This window comes from Solenopsis invicta, chromosome 4 (genome assembly GCF_016802725.1).
Source record: "Solenopsis invicta isolate M01_SB chromosome 4, UNIL_Sinv_3.0, whole genome shotgun sequence".
NCBI classification, from domain to species: Eukaryota; Metazoa; Arthropoda; class Insecta; order Hymenoptera; family Formicidae; genus Solenopsis; species Solenopsis invicta.
Window position 1 is genome coordinate 1,336,010 of NC_052667.1, and position 16,654 is coordinate 1,352,663.

The 16,654-nt window shown below is 46.4% G+C and overlaps 1 protein-coding gene across 4 annotated transcripts in view; it reads left to right on the forward strand.

Annotated features, from left to right (window-relative positions):
- Nucleotides 1-457: 457 nt before the first annotated feature.
- Nucleotides 458-16,654, forward strand: part of LOC105195749 (synaptogenesis protein syg-2) — a 279,821-nt gene continuing 263,624 nt past the window's right edge. For 3 of the 4 annotated variants that reach the window (XR_005574637.1, XM_039448564.1, XM_039448565.1), the window contains exon 1: nucleotides 458-5,529. Coding sequence is in view for 3 of the 4 variants with exons in the window: in XM_039448564.1 (XP_039304498.1) it covers nucleotides 5,469-5,529 (61 nt within the window). In the remaining variant the exon portion in view is untranslated. The remainder of the gene's footprint in view (nucleotides 5,530-16,654) is intronic. The other variant, XM_026133676.2, reaches the window with a different exon arrangement.

Sequence of the window (16,654 nt, forward strand, 5' to 3'; positions counted from 1 at the left end):
CTAATTTTTTATATATAAAAAACGAAGAGAAGACGAAACAGGTAATTGCAAAATAGTACAGAATCCGCAAAAAAATGTAATTGAAAGTAACGAATCTCTATATACTCGTATATATGATATCTGTCCATTGACGTCGGAATAATTGCGCATTTTCGCTCTGTGGAAAATGAAGTTAGGGATTTCATTATCTAAAGTACAGATAAAGCGGACTGACAGCCTTTATCCGCGGATGTTATCTCGCGTTCTTTTGATTGACAGTACGTGCGCCGGGGGTACCTATCGCGGGCATCGTCGACCGGGGGTATCGGGATATTCACAGTAGGGCCCGCCGCCGGTGTTGCGCCGCCGGCCGGGGGCGCGAGGTGGATGTCGCCGCTCCCTAGGCAGAGGGTGGGGAGCAGAAGAAGCGCGATACCGGCGGGCGTCGCGACGCTGCTCGGTAGCGCCACGAACTAAAAGTCCGGGCGCCGCCGCGCGCCAGTGCCGAGCCCGCGATCGTGGCGAGCGTACGCGTGTCCCGTGCGTACCGTGTATGTAACGCGCGCGCGGTGCTGTAATACACGGCTCCGGTTCTCCCATGCGTCCCGCGAGCGACCGATTCGTGCGGAATTGTTTGTCGGTGAAATTGTAAACGCGCGCGGAAAAGGTTTTCGTCTCGCCCGCGCTCCTCTCGCATCGTCCCCGCGCGGACGAGCGCCCCAGGGAAACCGCTCCCGTAAACGTCGCTCCAGGATTTGGCAAGGTGCAGTCGATGTCGAATTTTAAAGCTGGAGTCCGAGATCTCGAGGCATCTTTCTCTCGTCGGAGCACGTCGTTCCCTTCTTCCTCTCCTCCTCCTTCTCCTCCTCCTCCTCATCCCTTGACGATGAAGGGTCGTTTTCTGACTTTTCCGTTGGTCGCATCCCCTTCTTTGCCCAACGCCACTGTAAATCACGGAAGGTCGATAGTCACGGGGTGACGTGATTCCCGCTGCATCGCGGGGATTTGCCAGCCGAGATTCCGAGATTGTCGCATCTCTCTTCCACCCTCTCGCTCTCCTCCCTCTCTTTTTCGATTCTTATTCGACGTCGATCCGCGACGTATCGGATTGGAGCAGTCGCGCGGCGGCGGCGGCTTAACGAGTTCCGCGGCTTTTTATCGGCCGGCCGTTCAGTGATTGGAATCCACATCCCGGCTGTCCCAGTCGGATTTTCGTCGTTTTCATCGATGAAACGATCGGTCTCGATGTCGCTCCTACCGTCGGTAGTGGAACGGCGGGAGGTGCCGACAGGTGTTTTTGCTAAGTAAACATGGCACAACTGGCTGAATGATAGATGAAGCACGTTAGTGCTTCTGTGAACGAGACTCGCGGGGCTCTTCTAACGAGCGGTGGATCGGTACCATTCGATATCGATGAGAGACTTGCTGATTTTCTTCACGACGGAGCGATAGTCTCTCAAATCGTTATAGCGGCCTCGCTGACGAAAATTCAAAAGTCAAGACTTGAATCGACTACTTTTCAGTGTTTCAATTATTAGTTCTTGTTCGATGGAAAATCATAAGAATCGAACCATTCGTCCAGTGCTCTACTGCTTTAATCGTGGTACTCCGACCTTTCTATTAATTTATATTTCTATTAATTTTATTCGTCGCCTTCTCTTGTGTGTTTAACGCGACCTTTCCGCGATACTACGTTACGATAATTACGCGGGTGCGGCGTTTAATATTCATTTAATTAATCCAGCCTGTGTTTTCGAGCACCGTCTGCGACGTTTCACAAACGGGCTGTCGCTGGCTGGGCTCTGGTGTCCCGCGGGATGCAATTGGTAAAAATTTCTATTCGAAAATAAAAGTTAACGAAAATTTGTATTTCGAAATGGGATGCTCTACAAAAGCGTGCGGTATTCTCGTTAGCGTCTCTCTTTTCCCCCCTTCTGCCCTGACGTACGCGTTTAGTTAATCGCAACGCGAATCCCCGCACGCGGAGGCTGATGAGCGCGTTTTAACGAGCGTTTTCAGTTAACGCAACGGCAACATTCCTCGTAACCCTCCGATGAACGGGACACACATATCCCGCATGGCTGCCACGCGTCGAGTTGATTCCCCCGCGGACCCAGAGGGGCGAGCTTGCCGAGTCGTATTAGCAAATTCGATTTGTCGCGGTGACTCCAGCTCCTAGCTGTGTGAAACGGGTAGTTAACGATTTTTCTCGCCGAGCTCCCCGGTTCTTTCGCCGACAAATTGGAGCTGGCGTGTCGCGAGACTTTCCGAGGCAAGGAGAAGGCGCTACAACGAAACGTTATCGTTAGCAGCGGCTCTTCCTCCCTCGTTCGACGAACGTTACCCCGGGCGATGGAGTGCGAAGCTATTCGCTTTTTCAACGTGCAACAAAACACGAAAAATGAGAAACTGACGAATTGACGAGTCGAGGCGTTTGAAAACCGTGAGCAAACAAGGCGGTAGGAAAAGAACCGACGTATAACCAAGTTTCTCTTGTGGAAACGTCAATTAACGCGCGATACAATAAAAAAAAAGAACAAAAAAGAAAAAAAAGAAAGGGGAAAAGAGAAAAAAACAAATGCAATCCCATCTCTTGCCGCAAGGTCAGAGAGATTACTTATTGGCCCGCTAGGACTTTTAACTTCCGTGAAAACCGATAAATTCATTGGATCCTACTTTCCAACGGGTACGCATCCCCCTTCCACGGCTTGTCGGCGCAAGTTTTAAACTAGTAAAACTCTCTCGGCCTAAAACGTGAGGAGACGTATAAGTAAATTCGATTTAATAGCGTAAGTTGGATCATATATCACGATTAAAGCGGAACCGACTTCCATCGGACTTTTCGCCGAAAAAAAACAACTCGTACGATATATCGACGAAGCAGAGATCGAAATTGTGAATCATCGTTGTGTGACGTTTAACGAGGCTTAATTCATTCTTTATTACTTTGGTCAGCATTATTAACATCGTTGCATTCGAGCTACTTGTTCGAGTATTTTTTAACACATTCTACTTACGATACTTAAACCTTATGATCAACTGCGAGGGAAACGTACATCAGAGAGAAATGTTAGATCCCGTAGAGTGATGTATTGAATGTTTGAACGCGCGAGAAACCATAACATCCGCAATAGAGCAGAGGGAACCTGCCGAGCACAGGATGCTACCAGATGTGCTGTTTGCTGACGAAATTTGTGAAAAAAAATAAAAGGTCCTGAAAATATATTCCGTGATATTGTTGTATCGTTGACGTTTCTCGAGTTGGAATTTAAAGCTATAAAGAAAGTAGAAAGATGAAAGCATTCACAATCGATTCTATCGTTGGTAATTTTATTCCTACGGCTACCAAGCGGTCTACGTCTTCGCGTAGTTTCATAAACAATATCTACAAGACTATGGACTGTTTTCGCGTTTGTATTAATGCGACTTTTATAGTTGGACAAACAATTGAAATGTAGTAGAAGCAATAACAATATCGTTATTCGAATTCTCTTTACGAAGAAAGGAAGTTGGTAATTCATACAAAAATGACGTAGCTTCGAGGAAACGTTCCGTCGCAATTCTTTATCGATCGATCTGTCTGACCACAAAACTGTAATTTATCAAGCAAAGCGGGATACGGTTTTGCGGGATATTTTTCTACAGCAATATTCGAACCCTGAAGTATAAAGCTGACGCTTTGCAATGCTTTTTCGAGAACTTTTCAAGAATAGATTCATTTGTATGCGCAATTTATATACATTAGGAAAACTTATCATTTATCTTTTATTATACTTTTTTCCCTAGTATTTTCTCGTCTCTTCGAGGAACTCTCTTCGAGGTGTTCTCGAGATTCGTGTAGTATTGTAAAAATGTCCGGTGCAGTGTTCGATGGCGCAGGAGTTTGGGATTATCAAGCTAGCTGGAAGGCTGTTCCGCGTTCACGGATCCTTTAAAGTTGCCCGAGCTCGAGATCTTTTAAACTTGAGTACGAAGTTGGCCGGGTGGTATGGAAGAACGCCACGGAGGCTCCGGCAATTAATCACTTAGCGGTTTTATTCAATTACGTCTCGCTGCGGAGCGGGGACGTATAGAGTGTGCCGTTGAAAGTGGCGAGAAAGGGGCGAGGAAGATGGTAGCGGTATCCCCTTCACCGGGGATACGGTGAAGACAGTAGCGAGCGATCAGCGAGTTATCGTCCGAGCTAAGCTTCCTGAAGGGAAGTCTCGGAAACCTCGTAAAAGTGTTATTTGGCCCGCGGCCTGCCGCAAGGACGGCGCGGCGTCGCGTTTCTGACGGAAAGCCACCATCTGGTACGCACGCTTTTATGTGCTCCGCGAGTTCTCTCATCGATCATCGACGGCGATGAAGCTCGCCGTGAGAAACGCGCGCCACTCTCTCTCTCTACCTTCGTCTTTCTTCGTGCTCACCGCCGCGTCGCGATAAAACGGAGAGGGCGGGAGAGGGAGGAATCAGCGCAATGTATATATATATAACAGAACGAATTCACGTTGAGCTGATCATTAGAGGCGTATTCACTGTACCCCACTTTTCCCGCGGCGAGCAACTTTCAGGCGAGAAATAGCGTCTCTCGCTATGTTGTGACTCTTTATTTCTTCCATCAGCGTCTCGAAAGCTCCTTGGCCCGCGAAAGTTTGTCGCGCGGTTGATCCCTCGTGCAAGTTTTCCTCCCCTCGTTTCGTCGAGTTTGCCCGGTGCTCTGGTCCACTGCTCCCCTTATCCTCAGTGATATCTTGGTCGCGCGATTCCTTCCGCTTTAACATCCTTCCGCGCTCCAATCGAGAAATCTCGTGCAAATCGGTACGCGCGACTGCGGCGGCCGCGTTCGAGCTCTCCTCATCGAACGTCTTCTATGAAGAAATAGGATAGAATCGGCCGGAGAGAAAGATGCACGATCTTCGAGACTCTAACCACTTTGCGACAAAGCGCATTGCTGTATCGGTTTTCGCAAACCATTTTTGGTTTTTAGCGAAAACTCGAACGGTTCTCATCTATGATTTTCAGAACGAGCGAGGGAGCGGGTTGCCAACGATCGCAAAAGATCTGCGAACGGATCGTCAGTGAATGAACGGATGACGTGATTCATACGAGACACTTTTCCATCGTAAAGGGGGGATTCGTGGAGATTCGCGGTTAGAGTCAGATCTCTCGCGAAGAGCGGACGAGGGGGAGGAGTGATATGAGTGCTGAACGCAGGATCTTTCGTGACGTTAAACGACGATTGAGTGGCGAGCGGTTCGAAGGAAATACCATCGAGTGATCGGCACGCGAGGAAGACCGGACGTCGCGCGAAGATCGCGTGGATCGGGCTAACGAGAGAAAGAGAGAAAGAGGAGAAAGACGAGAAGAGCGTAATAGTAGTGTGTCCTTTTTTTTGGTTGCGTGAGGAAAGCGAACCTACGCGTGCGGCAACAGACGAGAAAAGTGAAGACGAGCTGGAGGACGGCCGGGTGGAAGTAGCCTCGAGGTGGGAAGGAAGGTGAAAAAAGATGATGCGGTGCCATCCGATCGTTCTCCTCGCCGGCCTGCTCACCGTCGTCCGTGCTCAAGGTCAGTGTGTTGCCCGGCATCCTTCATCTTCTTTTATTCTTATTCTTCGTTTCCCATTATGGTGCAATTATGTCTTACTTTGCGTTCTCCCGCTCTCCGCCCTGTACCCGGTTATTCCTTCACTTCGGCGGTATCTCTCTCGTACGGCCGAGAGAGACCTCCGTTCGAATCTCCGCGATCACGGAGAGATCGCGGTTTCTTCCTCCTCGAAAATCACGGAGGGTCTCGCGCTCGCGTATCGACATGTTTCTCATCGCGAAGTAATAAACGTTAAACCTCTATTTTTCTTCGAGATTCCTAGAGATTTTTCACCAACCGAACAATTTACGTAACCGAACGAAAGCGGCAGGTTGGAAAGAGTAAAATTGCCGCTGAGCGATGAAAATTGAAGGGTACGGAATTAGTTTAATTGTTTGACGCTACTTATCTGACGTATAAAAATGTTGTGAGTAAGCTGTGCAGCACGCAGCGTTTCGCAAAAAGTTTGGTCCTAGTAATATTGCATTACGGTATAATGCGGTCACAAAAGCGGCACCCATTTGCTTTTGTCAAACTTTTTATGTACACATAGGTCTTCTAGCACGAAGTAGAATTCAGGATCCGCGCGGGCGGAGGATGACGCGAATTTTAATTACACGGTTTTCCGTCATACGAGCGGCTACATAAATGCCCGTACTCTGTAGTCGCGAAAGTTTTCAAACGGTCACTCTTTCCGCACGATATACTGTTACAAACCTTTTAATAAATAAGCCTTTCTAGAAATTATTTTAACGAATGCGATATTTTTTAAACATTAATCTCACGTCGTTAATCTCACACATGGTCGACTAATTCCGACGTACTAGAAGTTTGATACAGCTTGATTTAAAATTGGACCTTCTCTCAGATTTCGTACGAAACCGTCGTTAAATATCTTTTCGTAAAACGGTGTGGCACATGCACATTAAACATTTAGAATTCACGCAAATTTCTCTGAAAAATTTCCCTCACGTAAATTTTAAGTCTTCCGTACATGTGTGGTAATACCGAGATCTTCCGTATTACGACGTACGAGCTTATCGCTGCGGGATAAATCACATTTGTCGTCAGTATAGAATCTTGCACGGCGCAACTTTTCATCCCTGTCGGATATTTCGTTCGCGAGTGAAATTTGTTTAACACACCATTCAAGTCTATTTCCCTAACAATAGCGCACGTGCCGACATTCACGTGTAACGCCGTGGTTTCACGCGTATCTGCTGACGTCTACCCATTGTCGCGGGTGGCCATTAATCATCGTCGCACGAGAACGCTTCCTAAAAGCAACAACAATATTATTTTACCAGAGTGTCGCGCGATTTTCCCGGGCGTTTTTTGTTTTACAACTAACCAAGTTTTTTTACAGTCACGAGCATTACGCGCAATATTGCGCGAAGGCATTTCTCCTCGTTTCTTTCCCTTCCCTCGCGCGACTCTTCTCTTTAATTGCCTGCTTTTGAAGCGAGAGGATGCGGAAACGGTGACGGAAATAAGAGAGGCAAACGGACGCGGCCAAGTTTACGATGTACTTAGCCCGTGGTCGTTTATTTAGTATGAATTTTGTATTTTTTTTTCTTTTCCTGTAATTTTCTGAACGTTTATCGAATCGGGTAAAATTTTTCTTAGCCGATGTAACAAGTCGAGGAAAATTTCATGATTCTGAATATGTCCACAGCCAATCTCATTACGTTTCTTTTTAAGAAACGAGTCGAATTTAGACTTGATCAGCTATCGATAATGTATTTGAGCCATGAACAAATGACTAGAAATAACACTCGTATATTTTGAGTGATCGAACGAACAATTATATAGCACTCATTACATTTTTCACGAATTACACACCAATAATAATCGTCGGGTAATGTTTTTTATCTCTTCTGATTATTATCGATTTTCGTAAATCACATTTTCGATGATATGACAAATCAGTTACCAGTTTTATACCTCCCTAATTTGTAACTATCTGTTATGTAGAGGTAGACTCAAGATAGTAGTTTACGAATCCTATATTAATTTCTGTAACAAGTAATTAAAAAATAGTGAATGCTTATGATTTGCAAATTATATCAGTGTCTCGACACGGATCGCTTTCTTCTTGTTTTTGGCCTTTAGAGTGTCTGTTATTGAAATAATCATATATATATTTTTATATATATATATATATAATATATATATATATATATATATATATATATATATATATATATACATATCGGTGGCTTTGGTACACCTTGTTATATATAGTGCAACACAAAGCATGGAGATTATCGGTGGCATTTACAAGTCGGTGCTTTCACCAAATTGATTTTCCGGGGTTTCGTTCGCTGTTTGCACGTTTAATTATGCGCGCCATTATTCCTGCGCTGCAAATAATGTAGCTCGACGCTCATTAACTTTTTACGATACCAATTTTTGGTCGAAAATAACTTTAGCGTAATGCCCATCAATTCCTGGCGAGCGTACCATTGCCGTGTTTCCTTTTACGGCTAAATCTACGGCTTTTAATGGATAATGCCAGGCAAAACAGCTTATTACTCGTCATAATTTCAGCGGCAGTCTTCCGCTTTCGGTTTATCTAGTTTACTATCACTCTGCAGCGTGAGTATTTACAGTTCGCCATTGTTCATTTTATTAAGAGCAATAATTTTAAAATTATTTAAATTAGTCTAAGAAGATAATTAGAGATTAACTTGCGCAGAAGAAAAAATTCATCTTATTTTACGTCCACAGATCGACGATTTATAGTCGCGTCTATCGCTCATCCCATTATACTTCAGTTTCGCCCACAATCGTACGGGAGTCTATCTCTTTTTTTTTCCTCTCTCTTTGTCGACGAGGGTGACCAGAGGTACTCCGAACCGCTACTCGTCGGAGTCGCACGGTCCCTTTGTAATAATCGAATTCGAGCCGCACGCGCGCGCGGGCGGGTGGACCTACGTGCGTGCATGCATGCGTGTACGTCCGCGTGCGTGCCGCACGATCATTGAGGCGTGGTCGGCGAATTACGTGTCCCCGACATATGTCCCTCTGGATAACCCTCCCCTTCTCCCTCTGCTTATTCCTCTCCCGTACCCCCAGCGGATCGTCCGGCCACCATACGGTCACGTATGCTCCGGCAGGGTTTCTCCGGCCGAGCAGGTTGCCGACGAGGCGCGCGACGTGCGCGTGTCCGGTCGAGTCGGCTTTTTTTTTCTTGCGGCCCCGGGACACGCGACATCCCGTTTCTTTCGTGAGTAGGGCGGATTACCGCGTAAAGTATCGCATCCGCTGCTTGTCTCTTTTTATTTTCATGTAGGGTCACTTTGCCAGTAAGATGATTCCTCGAAAGCGCGTTAGAGCATATTGAATCAGCTGTGTAATAAGCAGGATACTGACTAAACAGGATACTTGAACGACTTTAGTCGTTTTATTATTTGGAAACTTTTGCGTTCTTTCTAATACCTCGAGGGTAGATTTCATACCTTGACTATTGATTTTTCCTAGCGAATCGTATTTTGAAATTTACTCGATACAGCTAAAAAAAAGCAACTCAAAGACAGCAACCCCATCACGAAATTTGCGCGCGCAAACTACATTGGATGAGAGATGGGCAGGAAAGAGGAGGGAGGGGAGGGCATAATCCATCGTTTCACGGGTATGATTTAGGAATAGTCAAGATCGCTCGGTCGACGAACGGGTAATTCGTTAAAAGTCAAATAACGGGCGCCTGTCGCGACGCGGATTTGATTCGTGCGCGAGAAATGGCGCACACGGGATTTCTCGCGTCCCCGTTATTTACAGAAACTCCAAAAGCCGTATCGCATTTCACGGCGCAACGACAGTGTAAAATCGCGATATATCTTTAAAGCCTCCTCCTCCTCCTCCTCCGCTTGCCGTCCACCCCTTTATGCTAGCTATTACGTTTCACGAATAGTGATGCCGTTTATAACTGGCGTAACGTCTCAGATATCACGCTTCGGATTATTCGCGAATGTGTATCGAATGCTTTTGCGGATACTGATTGTTGCAAGTCAAAAATACACAGACGGATTATCATAGGTCACGAAATCTGTCACGGCAGTCGAGGCTCTTATCTAAATACGTTTAATCGGTCGATGACTAGGAGGGCTCGCGACACACCTTCGTAGAGCCAAAATTAGGTGAGCGTTAAGTGAACATTAATCCCATTATCGCTCAGCGAAAGGCGCTTTGCCAATTGCCATTTTCCGCATTAATTATTTGAATCCTGTTGCATAAGTATCCAATATATTATGCGGACTAAAGAAACTAATGAGTTTTAGACGAGCGACCATTAAGCGATTACGCGACTTTTCCTCACGCTATACGAGCGATAATGAGGCGCGCGCGCGCAAGCGCAAGGAAAGCGCGAGACTTAGATAAATAGTTGTGAAGGGGCGAGAGTAGCGAGAGGGCGAGAGGGCGAGAGGGCGAGTCCCGGAGGGTGGATCAATTCTACACGTAGATTAGACCCGACGATGGCAACGATAACAATAATTTGTTCCGCTTTACGCGAATGACGCTTGCCTTGAGTAATTGGATCGCCCACGAGCGCGTGGCCGACGAGAACGTCGCGCTCGTATAAAAAATTATTTCCTTCCCGATTAAACGAGATATCGTTTCGCGCCGAGATATCTCCACGGTCGCCTGCAAGGGCGCATTCACGTTGGTGCGACGATTTTTTTCTTTTTCACGTAATTTACGATAAACTGTTAACTGTTTTACGCGAGTGACGCCGCTTTTCCGCGGCGTGCGGCGCAATCGAGACCGACGCGGATTACTCTCGACGAATTTCACGCCCAAGGTTCGCCGGCACCAGGTGCGAGGGCAAGGATGGACCGCCGACCACCTTCTTCGCGCGGCGGATGATAGGGATGAGATGGGCGTTGCCCATGCCGTGGCGTTGCGCTTAACATCGCCAACTACGCGCAACACGGTCTGCCTTATTAAAGCTCCGAGATACTCGGGGAGTAAGTTTCACGTTCAAAGAGCTCGGTCGCCGGTCTTTGGTAGACGCGGCATCCGAGAGTCGCGAGAAGCGCAGCCGTTCGCGCGTGTCGCATCGTCGCACGGAGCGTTCCATTTTATATAACATCTGCGCCTACGTTCTTCTCTCTTTTTCACATCCGTCTTTTTGTCTTACTTTCTTATTAGCATGTTTTCACTAGGCAGGAAGGAAAGCCGATGTATCTCCGCAAAGTATAACGTAACTGTAACGTATCGCACGTGAAACTTTCTGATATTCAACGGCTTCCAAGGGGGAGTCGCTTCGATAGAATCGGGCGATACGTTTGTATAGCTGATCCCCTTTTTTTATTAACGCAATTTATCTCGCGGTGTTTTGCGAGCAAAAATAATGCGCATTTCTCGGCGCGTGTCGCATTCGTGTCGCGAATAAATATATCTCGATCCTCGGAAAACCAATCTATTAAACGTCCGTCACGTCCGCGGGATAAAAAGGTTAATTTTCAGCGATGAATAGAATAATACGTGCATGTTTATGACGGGATTAGATATCATAAATTCAGTGCGCATGACACGGCGAATAAAAGTATATTTCGTCAACGAGCAGCGACGACGACGACGACGACGGCGGCGGCGGCGGCGGCGGCGGCGGCGGCGGCAGCAGCGGTGGCAATTATAACGCCGTGTTGGCCAATACAACGGCGCACAACCCCATTGTGGTTTGCAGGGTTAATTGTATCGATTCGCGATACAGCTCCGCGTACACCATGAATTTCCTCCGCGCCGTACCGCGCGGCCCAGGGTTATCGCCGATTACCGGGATAACTTTCGAATCGTACGGTAATGATTTGTGATCGACAGCGAATTTGCATACGCGTGTGGCGCAGGGTGGCGAGCCAGGGGGCTTCCGGAAGGTTGTGAACGGGCAGAGAAGCCGCCGCGCGCGGCGGGCAACGTGTTCCCGCCACGACTAAACTAATCGAGGAGAGAATTGTACACGTATGCGCGTTACTGGCACCGCCGGCAGTCACGTATACCTCCGTCCGTATGCCGTTCCAGTTTTCCGCAGTTTAAAGCCCTTCCGTGGCACCGATCAACGGCGATAAAGTACACGTATTAACGCCGTTCCACTCGCGATCGTTATACGTAGAAAATTGTCCCGATACCGATCGCGTGTGCGATACTTTATTGCGAGCTCGATACAGCTGAGCGATCACGATCGCGACGGGAAGACGCCTAGACGTCGCGCGTCGCGCGTCGCGAATGAAGGGAGCAAATAGATAGCGACGGCTATTTTTCATTATATCATAATATCGCGCGAGATACGAAATTACAATCCTTTTACGTGTGCGATCGAAATCCTCTTTTGACATTTATACTAAAGAGATATTGTGAGATCGCTGGACGATGTAAAAATTGTACAACGGAATAAGCCGGATTTGCAAAGAACTATATTCCTTTTCAAGTAGTAGTTGCGTAATATTTTTCCTACGATTGCCCGTAGCGATTAAATACAAGGCGTGTTTACGGTGTGTATATTTTAATTGGAAATTCATATTTGATTCAGTAAGAATTTAATATCCGCTGCGAGCAAAGTAATCGTATTACATAAACGTATGCACGGACGTAGCTAAATTTTCCCATTGTTTACGTAAACTATTCAGTATTACCGCGTATTACGTATGCGAATTATAAACGGGAATGTTATAACGGATTCATTGGATCAATTACAAGGATAATTTTCGTATAATTCGGACAAGCATATTTCGGATGGGTATTGTTTAATTCGTTTCGAAAATGTTGATCTTTGAAAGCTATTAGAGAACCTCGTATCAAGCATTTATTTCGGAAACGTTATAAAGCCCCGATAATGCCATCGGTATAAGAAGAAACCATCCTGCGTTAAAATTATTAGATGTATGCTTTTTATTGCGGCTGAATTTTTTTTTTTCTTTGAAACACCATTTTTTCTCGGACGTAAAATTTTTAAATTTAATCGCGAGTTTGGTTAAGAGAATTCCGCGATGCGGAGGCTGCACCGTGACATTCCAAACTTAAGCGACACTGTGAAAAAAATTATGTTAAATGAGAAAATGCCAACCGGTTTTATTACGCGAGCTCAACAAGCTCCCTGGTCGTTGCACTATTTTTCCATGCATCTTCATCGTTGCGTTTCCTCGCGTTTTACGAGCCATGTACCGTGCGTTACAGAGCGCTCGATCACGCTTCCGCAACTTACGCTTATGGCGTTAACCTGAATGGAGAACGGAAAGAAGAAAACAAATTGATAGGTCACGCGACACATCCAGTATATTATTTTTAGCGTAGAGGATGTAGCGCGCTAATACAGGGTTACTTATCGTTCAGAATTATTTTATCGTTGAATAAAATTAACCATTTTAAAAGTTGACGCAAGTGTCGTTTTTAACGCAAGGTTTATCGCCAAATTGAGAAACTTTTTTTTTTAATATAGATTGAAAACATCGACGTACTTATACGGGACGAAAACATAAAACTAGCGTGCAGCGTCTAGATAGGCAAGATGTTGAAAAAGCCAAGACGAAGAAACGAGTAATGGAATACGCGAGGAAGAAGAATGTAAGGTCTGACTTTTCTTCTGACGCTGGTGCGGAAAGCAAACCGCCGTATCAGAGCGAATTTGAATCGTCGTATTGAAAGTCCCCGTTCTCTCTCTCTCTCTCTTTGTCTTTCTCCTCCTGCTCCTATTCTTTTCGTCGCGCCGCTTCTTTTCGCCTACTTAACGGAGGTCGCCTCCACACCCCGAGTTCGTCGGTGACGACTTCCGTCTACACGGCCATCTCTCCTGCTTTCTCCCTTTCTCTCTCGTCGCGAGAAGAGAGCTCGCGCTTACGCTAAAGCCCGACAACTTTTCGTTTCAGCATTGCAAATTGTTTGGCACGAGCCCGCCAACGGTAGCTACTTAGGTAGCTGGAAGCATCCACACGTTAGAGTTGGGTGTAGCGACATTTGTGGCGTCGCATTTCAATTTACCCTTTTCTCTGTAACCATCGCCATCGCCACCGCTACCATCACCTCAGTCGACGAGGTCTTACGGTCGGCGCCGCTGTACTTTTATCCCTTGTCGCGATTCAAATTGTTACGCGCCGCTCTTCATGTATTTTTCATATACGTTTCGGTTTGTTACTCCGATGTCATTAGAATTTCGTGAATTGCAGCAGCTGTTGCAGCTTTGTTATCAATTAGCGAGAGCGTCAAGTTCTGATGATTGATATTTCAATGGCCATTATTTACGAAACATAACAATTTGTCTTTGTAACTTTTTCCTTTTAATAACGCATATTTCATAGATGAAATCCAAGTCACGCATACAGATCCCTGTCAAGCAGAGTCCAGGTGGTAGTTTGCGTGAAAAATTCAGTTTCGGAATCTAACTCATCGAAGATGCGAACGATATTTTTGAATTGCGAGTCGACAAAGCGCGTACAGTCGCATATCGTCGAAAATCGGCGTTTGAATTAGTCTCGAGTTATCATTCGCGAGTCACTCGAAAAAGAGCTTTATTCTCGCGGCAAGAGCGCTCGCGATAGCGTCCGGCGCGTGTCCTCCTCGCGAAATCGCCACGCGGTTTATTAGGTAACTTTTAATTAACGAGACCCAATAGTTGTGAGAGCTTCCCAGGAGGGAACGAACGGATGGACGTGCCCGGCAAAAACTCTGCACTGGCCCTCTCTGGCCGGGGGCGTGCGTGGGACGGGTTTCACTATTAATCAGACGTCTTTCCAACTACCCTCGACCGACGTTTACACGGTCCTCTCGTGAGTTACGAACAATTTTAATCGATGGAGTTGAGCTTAATTTTTGGTCCAATTAGCCCGCGTGACCGATCTTCTCTCGGTTAGGTAACAACAGAGGCCGACGGAGGGGGAGAGCCAATAAAATACAACGCTCGGTTTAATTACTTCTAAATTACACTTGTCAGCGAATATACGATTGTCGATAATTCTAACTCTCGGCGCTACGAAATTTCATGCCGAAACATTAACGGCAATGCACGCGGGTTACGCGAATTTAACGTAACGTATTAGATAACATTATTGTGGGTGCGTTGTTGGGAAATGACGTGCGGAATTATGATGAAATTATTGACAGATTCCTCCGCGCTCTATGCGTTTTCGCTGTTATAACGTAGATTAGATCGAATATTACTAAGTTAGTTATGACGCCGCTCGCTGCAAATATGAAACGGACATTTCGTATGCCAAATTGTGACGGACGCGTTTGCTTTTATGCGGCCGCGTTTGGCGCGCGTCAGGGCGAGCGAGCGAGAGAGCGTTCTCTCAGCGAGACAAGTGAAAACTGTCCCGTCGACGACCGTCCTCTATCATACATATTTAATTACGTCGGACAGTACGACGAATCCTTCCGGCTTTTTCTTTTTTTTCCTTTTTTTTCTATTTTCGTTTTTTTCCCCGTCCGCGCTTTCTATCTGCTGTCGCTACTGTTGGATCTCGCGCGGCGACGGCGGCGGCAGGAGGAGGATATCGCGGTAGCTTCGTACGCCAGTTCGGTCGGGGTTCATAATTTAGCGGCACGCCGATCGCGGCCGGCAGAGCTGACGATAAGATCGTTCGCCGACGAAAGGTCGAAATTTATTCCCGCGGGGATAAAATTTCGCGGGATAAAATTTCGCGGCGTAACGAACTCTGTCGCTTTATCGGGACGAAGATGACGATAAATCGCGCAACACGGACCTCTACCCCGCGATCGATGGCCTCTCCCTCTTCGCCTCTCTTCCCCTCGCGTCCCGACGCGACGCGACGCGACGCGACAACGTCCGTTTCGACATGCCGATTCCTGCCACTGTCGAAATGGAAAGGGCATCCCCGCTCGAGAGATAACGGATTTTCGTTACGCCTGATTCTACGTGAAATACTGAAACGCGCGACGGGGATAATGAATTAATAGAAAGTGACGAGAAGAATCTCTTTTCTAAAGTGAAAGGCGTGTGTCCATCATATATATGTACATATATGTATATATATGTTTTGCAAAGATTAATTCATTCCTCCCTCTCGCACGCCGGTACCTCTTGAATTTATAATACCGCGTGTATTCAGTACGCGAAGCTTGCCAGCGCAAAATAGGAATTACCGCGGATTAATTAATCAACATGAATTATTGTCGATCAGTCAGCGCGCCCACACACGCGTGTGTACGTATTTGATAAATACGATATTTAAAAGATCCCCCGAGCCGTGCTTTAAACATACGCAATCGATAATTATTATCATTTTATTTACTTAAATTTAAAGATATTTGACATTTTACAAGAATAAGTATTACGTATTGCGTCTGTTCTAATAAAGTACGAGCTTTCCTAAACGTTAATATTACTTTTGCTTAAATATGCGTAATCAGAAGATGAAAGAATATTCTAAACTCTCTTGGGGTGTTCGATAAGGAGGAAGCGTGATACCTCAAAGGTGTTTCGTGCAAGGCTGAGACAAGTTACTACTAGACAAGTTATAGCTTAGAGCTATCAGCTGCGTCGCCTACGCGTACGTTTGTACGGCACAATTGCGCCGTTAAATAAGCCTCGTGAGTGTCCTCCCGCTTATTCGAAGGATTGATCGTTCGCCATTTCAGCGCGCGCATCATTTACGATCGTGAGAAACGCACGAAAGGTGCATCCAATTAAGGATAGTGCGCGGCTTCGCGAGATTTTCTCTACGTCGGATTTCTCGTCAGGGTAATTGCTCCTCGGAGACCCGGCTCGCGATGTTTCCCAAGGATACGCGGTTTCCTTTCGACCGATCACTCGAGAAATTCGATCGCGGGCCACCCGCTTGAAGTCGACTTGGATTACGATCGATAACGTCTTCTCAGTCCCGTAGTATTGTCATGTTATACGGTGCGCAGGTGCCTCGGTGATTTGGTAATCAACCGTATCGCGGTACACATGCCACCTACGAAGCCAGCTAGGCTTCCTATGTATCTTACGAAGCGTACGCGTCCGTTACCTGACCTTTAATCCACCGATTACGCCCCACGTTGCATCGTTTAGCGGATGAGGCGGTGTAATTGCATGGAAATGTAAGTTGCACGCTGCGCAAGCATTTACGATGAATGATGTAGGCAATCGTACAGTTACGAGCGATAGAAA